At 49.2% G+C, this 6,689-nt stretch overlaps 1 protein-coding gene across 1 annotated transcript in view; it reads left to right on the top strand.

Moving 5' to 3' along the window:
- Window positions 1–6,683, top strand: part of LOC102205139 (phosphatidylinositol 3-kinase regulatory subunit alpha-like) — a 16,080-nt gene extending 9,397 nt beyond the window's left edge. The window contains exons 8-13 of the mRNA XM_005753350.1: window positions 4,704–4,809; window positions 4,886–4,984; window positions 5,514–5,694; window positions 5,766–5,891; window positions 6,096–6,238; window positions 6,498–6,683. Of these exons, the coding sequence (XP_005753407.1) occupies window positions 4,704–4,809; window positions 4,886–4,984; window positions 5,514–5,694; window positions 5,766–5,891; window positions 6,096–6,238; window positions 6,498–6,678 (836 nt within the window). The 3' untranslated portion in view covers window positions 6,679–6,683. The remainder of the gene's footprint in view (window positions 1–4,703; window positions 4,810–4,885; window positions 4,985–5,513; window positions 5,695–5,765; window positions 5,892–6,095; window positions 6,239–6,497) is intronic.
- The last annotated feature ends 6 nt before the right edge of the window (window positions 6,684–6,689 follow it).

The following is a 6,689-nucleotide window of genomic DNA, read 5'->3' as shown; positions in this document are numbered from 1 at the left end:
GTTGTTTTGGCTCCTCCTCCTTTCTCTTACACTCAAGTTGTTTTGGCTCCTCCTCCTTTCTCTTACACTCAAGTTGTTTTGGCTCCTCCTCCTTTAAGATGATCAGGGATGCCTTTCTCCTGATTGGCTGCTCCTCGTGAACATGAACGTGTTTAGAGCGTTCTGAGGCCTGAGCGCCGTCCTCACACTGTCGAACGACAGGTTTGTTTTTAAGTTTTACACGTCGTACAGAAGAATCAGGCGCTGTTTAAGCTCGCGGTTACTTTGGCAACATCTGTGAGGCCTTTGGGTTAAGATGTGACAGGAAGTGCTGAGCCTGTGCTGAGGTACAGTCTGGTACTTTTGTTCAGCAGACGGTGGAAACGGTTGAAATGATGCTCGTGATGAAAGCAGCGCAGCTCGCGGATGGTTCCAGAACTTCCTGTTTCACGTTTTTCACAGCGAGGACGACCCAGAGCGCCGAGCGTCTGTTTTGTCTTTATTATTGTTTTTGTTTCATGCTTACTGTATCATGTGTCGCGGTGTAATTACAGCCTCACTCCTCTGGATCGTTGTTGGCAGCTGTTGTTAACATTGGTCCTCATGTGTGCACCGGCACATGTGATTGGCTGTTAGAAAGCAGATGATTGGCTCTTCGGCAGGATTTCTGTCATACATTTGCCATTTTGGGGGTTCAGGAATTCTGCAGCTCATTCCTGTCCCATTAAGGAAGGAAGGAGTTTTTTTTTCTTTGTTTTGTTGTTTCAGGATGATGATTGGCTGAAGCATCGGGTGCTGCGGGTAACAGAGCAAAGATGGATTTGGAGAGAAATGGAAGGTTTCAGCAGATCAAACCTCTCAGATGTGATGGGAGGGAATATTTAAGGCGAAAATCAGCTGATTTATAAAAGCACACATGCTCGCTGGCGTTTGTCTCTGGGTCAGTTAAGTGGGTCAACGAGCAGCTCTGACTGCGTTAGTCACTCATCCATCGACTCATCCATCCACTCTGCTCGGCTCTGAGTCAGCCGGTCAGCAGCTGAAACGATGACATCACCCGTCCACAGAGTGAGAGATGCAGCAGACGAAGAGGGGAGGGAGGAGGGGGGTGTTGCCTTGGTGATATCACTGCCATCACAGGATTGGCTGGAGCCATCGGTGATGTCACACATCTCCAAGCTGCTCTCCTGAGCTTTGAACCGAGACTGCGAGAGAGAGGGAGAGAGAGACGGACGGGAGAAAGTTGCGTCGTTTGGAAACGTCTCCGAGCTGCGGACGGCGAGCTGGAAAAATACAAAAGGAGGTTTTGAGGCCGTGGAGGCGGAGCAGAGCTGCAGGTGCAGAGCGAAGCCACGTCCAGCAGGCCTGAGTCGAGCGAGGTGACCGAAAATGAAGATGTAGCTGAGATGACGTCAGATTTTTGGCGGCCGAACGGGCTGAAAGCAGCGAGACATGAGAGCCGGGCGTCCGTTCGTTTCTGAGGACTCGACAGGTGACGGTTTAGGGGCCGACATGGAGCGAGAGGAGGGAGGCAGGGCCGAGGCGCTGAGGGGACGAGACAAGATCCTCTGCTACATCAACATGCAGAGCCCAGGTAGGAGTCAAACCCCCACCTGGAGGGGGCAGCGCCTGATCAGATGGCTGTAGCGGCGAGACTGTGTCGGGTTAAACATCTGCATCAGCAGCTGGAAGTTTGTTTGCTGGGAAGCCTCGAAATGTGTTTCCATGTTATTCCTGATGTTCTCGTCATCCCACCCAAGTCACCGTGTTCAGGCTCAACCCGGCGGTGTGAATGCAGGTGTCCGATGGAGTCGAGGTTAAAAATGTGACGTCGCTGTGCGCTTCAGGAGTCGGCACACGATGACCCCGCACTTCATCTCGTGGTGATTTCACCAGAGCGAGTGTCGGAGTGTTTCCCGAAGCGCAGATGCGTCTGAAGCGATTTCCTGCCACGCGTGAGAAAGAAAAATGGTGTCAAACCTGATCTGAGCTCAAAGTTCAGACCTAAAGATGGCCACGAGACGCGGCGAGCTCCGAGAAACTGCTCCGACGCTTAGTTTAGTTTCAGGTGTTTGTGCTGCAAAGCTCTGGTTTTCACTTGTTATCAATGGCGTGCGCCTCCTCCCTGTGCGCCTCCTCCCTGTGCGCCTCCTCCCTGTGCGCCTCAGACTCACTCGCTGTTCAGTTGAGCAGAAAGTGAAGCTTCAGTCAGAGGGCGAGGTGTTCCTCAGAGAAACATGAAACGTGTTGAACTTTATTTTGGTGAGCAGACAGTGGATTTGGAGGCTGCTGTTTTCAGGCCGGATGGGCTGAGCGCAGCGTGCTGTCACTTCTTTTTATTTGTGAGTGACCAAAAGCTCAGTTTCACTTCCTCTTCAACAAACAAAATGGCGCTCTTACTCTACAGCTCGGTCCTAATATGCTCGGTTATTTTAGTACTCGAGTATTCAGTCGAATAATCGAGTATTTGGATAAGAAAGGATTTCTGACAGGTGCGTGTGTGTGTGTGTGTGTGCGTGCGTGTGTGTGTGTGTGTGTGTGTGTGTGAAGAACATGAGCACGTCGACATTCTCAGAGTTTCGCTCTCTGCTGTGATGCAACGTTTCCTGCTGGTGTTAATAATTAATAGTTAATATAAATACTTAATCAGTGTTAAGAATAATTTTCAGTTATTAAGACGATTTAATAAACATTTTGTTCATATTTATGTGAATCTGAATCTTGAAAATAAAGTTACTAAAGCCTTGAAACAGTTGTGGTCTGGTACCCCCCGAGCCCCCCTTTAGACTCCGCCCTGTTGCTGCCTGATTTGAACATGGTGTCAGACGGAGCTCACTTTGCTGCAGCCGGTGACGTGTGGAGCAGGTGCACAGGTGTGTGTCACCTGAGACTGGCAGCAGGAGTTTGTGCAGCACCTGTTCTCAGTGAGGAGGCTCCTCCGTTCTGTTGGTTGTGCTGTCAGATGAAGACGTGTCCCTAAATCTGGCGTGGAGCTTTAAAAGCCCCGCCAGCGCACACGCTCACACAGTCCCACTGTTCTTTCTATGGGTTGTGGGTCACACTGCTGGTTAGTTGTGGTTTCTTCGATATAGTCTGCACAACAAAGTGATCCCTCCCCTCATCAGTCACTGATGTGTCACATGACTGCAGATACCTTTGACATCAGGGTGAACGTCAGAGTCAGTGAGCGCCTATAAATCAACAGTCGCAGGATGTTTGTTTTAACAAAGGTTTAAATACTTTCTGTTCACACTCAAATGCTCGCCTGTTAGCGCCCCCTGGTGGTGTGACTTTAGAACAGGTGACGCTGTGAGGAGGAGAGCACCGGTTCCCAACAGCACAACCTCACGGTGTTTCATGTAGTACAGGCTCTACAGCAGCGGTAGATGACTCCAGGCCTCGAGGGCCGGTGTCCTGCAGGTCTTAGATCCAGCACAGCTGAGTCAAACGGCTAAATGACCTCCTCAACATGTCTTGAAGTTCTCCAGAGGCTGGTAATGAACTAATCATTTGATTCAGGTGTGTTGACCCAAAGTGAGATCATTGAGCTAAAACCAGCAGGACAGCGGCCCTCGAGGCCTGCAGTTGCCCACTGCTGCTCTACAGCATGAGAGAAACTCACCCAGGAGCATTTGGTGACTGTGGGAAGGAAGAACTCTGTTTTAATCTGGTCTTTAAGTGGTGACGTGATGAAACCTGCTTCCAGGCCCAAACTACTCTGCGTTTAATAAGGCTGTTGTGTTTTTAACATGTTTTGTATCTTGTTCTATTTAATCTCAAAAAGCCCCTAAAAACAGTCAGTGATCCCTGTTTTTATTGCCGCTAATCGTTTTAAAGCTCAGTGTTTAAACCCTTCTGCTGTAACTGCAGCCCAGCAGCAGTATATGAACGACTAACCTCGTACTGTGGATGGATGATCTCAGTTGTTCTCCTGACTGAAGTTTGGTCCGTTTACAGCATCCTGCCATCGATTGCATTTGTCTCTATCAGGAACCTTCACGTTAACTTTCATCGAGTCGAAAAGTGTTAGCATTCATCCTCCAGCATTTATGTTGGAAGTGATAGCAGAGCTGCACGTTTGAATTTTCAGAAATCTCTGTCAGAACATGCTACATCATGTTTAGGTGGAAGCTAGCGAGCTAACTTCCTGCTAACTTCTAACTCTGTTAAATGTCATAAATCCTGTTTTCATGGATGTTAAACTCAATTGTTACACCTGGTAAAGCAGCAACGCTGATGATTTTATTAAAGATGAAAGACAGTTTGTAACTCTCAGTGATGCCGCAGTGTTCATTTGACTTTGGGCCCAGACACGGCTAATAACGTCAGACTTAAAGACCGGATAGGATGGAAACTATTAAAAGAAACCAGGATGAGGGAGTGGAGGATTCAGGGTCACCTGGTCCAGCCCTAACTATATGCTTTAGCAAAAAGGAAAGTTTGAAGCCTGATCTTGAAAGTAGAGATAGTGTCTGTCTCCTGAATCCAAACTGGAAGCTGGTTCCACAGAAGAGGGGCCTGAAAACTGAAGGCTCTGCCTCCCATTCTACTTTTAAATACTCTAGGAACAACAAGTAGGCCTGCAGAGCGAGAGCGAAGTGCTCTAATAGGGTGATATGGTACTAGAAGGTCATTAAGATAAGATGGGGCCTGATTATTCATCCATCAAAAAGACAATGGCTCCGTCTCCAGGTGTGACTCCTCCCCCTCGCTCTCCGTTTCAGCTTTACCTCCTAAACCTGTGAAGTCTTCGGCTCCGGCTCCTTCCACCAGTTTCAACAACAGCATGGTTCTGCAGGACGCCGAGTGGTACTGGGGAGACATTTCCAGGTAACACACACACACACACCGTGGGAGGACATGCAGGATGTACGGAGGGATGCAGAGTCTGTTTTTGCCGTTTTAGGGAGGAGGTGAACGAGAAGCTGAGGGACACGGCCGACGGTACGTTTCTGGTCCGAGACGCCTCCACCAAGATGCACGGAGATTACACTCTGACTCTGAGGTAAAGCTCTCAGTGCATCACCGGCTTTTCAAACACAGGTTTAAAATCCAGTGAGCAGAAATGAAGCGTTTAAATAATGTGTAAATGTAAAGACTGAATGATCTACAGGTGTGACGGGTGGAAGAGCCAAAACTCGTGGATACGAGGCTCAAATAAAGCTGAGAGAAACGTTCAGCTGAAAGTCGACATTAACAGTTGAATAGAACGTGGAACAGGATGAAACCTTTGCTAATCTTGTAAGAATAAAACATTCATACAAAGTTAAACAACTTTATACTCGTTAATTCACATTTTTAAAATCCTATAAAAATAATTTACTGTCAGTGATCTGTGGCTGCTCACCTGCAGCGCCCTCACTGTCCACCAGGGGGCCAAGGCTCTACGTCTTCCAGCTGATTTGCAGATTTCGTGGTTTGCACAGTTCTTGTTGTTTGTGCAGTAAACGTCCACAGCACGACTGTCTGCTTTGTGTCTGGACGATGCCGCGGGCTCAGAGTTGACCAGCTCTCCGTTCTCTCGTCACCTGCAGGAAAGGAGGCAACAACAAGCTGATAAAGATCTTCCATCGGGAGGGGAAGTACGGCTTCTCCGACCCCCTGACCTTCAGCTCGGTGGTGGAGCTGATCAACCATTACAGACACGAGTCTCTGGCCCAGTACAACCCCAAACTGGACGTCAAGCTGCTCTACCCGGTCTCCAAGCACCAGCAGGTGGGTCGCGCTCTCTGAGAGTCTGCGTTTGGTTAACGACGGCGTCTGACCGCTGCGTTGTTGTCGTTCAGGATCAGGTGGTGAAGGAGGACAGCATCGAGGCGGTGGGGAAGAAGCTGCACGAGTATCACCTGCAGTACCAGGAGAAGAACCGAGAGTACGACAGGCTGTACGAGGAGTACACCAGAACGTCGCAGGTACGCTCGGAGGAAGATGATCAGGATACTTACAGGCTTTTTAAGAAAGAGCTGATTCTTTTAGTGCTTGATCATTTAAGGGTGTTAACGGGGAACTCTGAGTACTGGAGTAGAAGAGGACAGAGATTTGAGGCCTACAGTTAATTAAAATGATTACATTTAAATTATGGTAAATAAAACATTCCTCCTCCTCCTCATCATCAGGAGATCCAGATGAAGAGGACGGCCATCGAGGCGTTCAATGAGACCATAAAGATCTTCGAGGAGCAGTGTCAGACTCAGGAGCGCTTCAGCAAAGAGTACATCGAGAAGTTTCGCCGGGAGGGAAACGACAAGGAGATCCAGAGGTAAGCCGCTACCATGGCAACTGTGACGGAGCTCGTTGAGGGGAAAAGCACACGCTAAAAGGAAGCCGGTTGCCATGGCAGCAGACTGCAGGAAGAAAGCCGCCTGCTGGTAAACGAAGTTTGGAGTCAGAAATGAGCTTCAGCTCAGTTTGATCTGAATGTTTTTATATCGAAACGACAAACAGACGACGAGTCTGCGCGCTCGCCGTGCAGCGGCGTGTTTGTCACGTGACAGTGAACTCCCGCTGCGTCTCCGCAGGATCATGGAGAACTACGACAAGCTCAAGTCCCGCATCAGCGAGATCGTGGACAGCAAGCGCCACCTGGAGGTGGACCTGAAGAAGCAGGCGGCCGACTACCGAGAGATCGACAAGAAGATGAACAGCATCAAACCGGACCTGATCCAGCTCCGCAAGACCAGGGACCAGTACCTGATGTAGGTGACGCCCAG

The sequence above is a fragment of the Pundamilia nyererei genome, unplaced genomic scaffold (genome assembly GCF_000239375.1).
Source record: "Pundamilia nyererei isolate P.nyererei 1_Seehausen unplaced genomic scaffold, PunNye1.0 scaffold00422, whole genome shotgun sequence".
NCBI classification, from domain to species: Eukaryota; Metazoa; Chordata; class Actinopteri; order Cichliformes; family Cichlidae; genus Pundamilia; species Pundamilia nyererei.
Note: the sequence above shows the minus strand (reverse complement) of the source record. Positions and strands in the feature narration are given on the sequence as shown.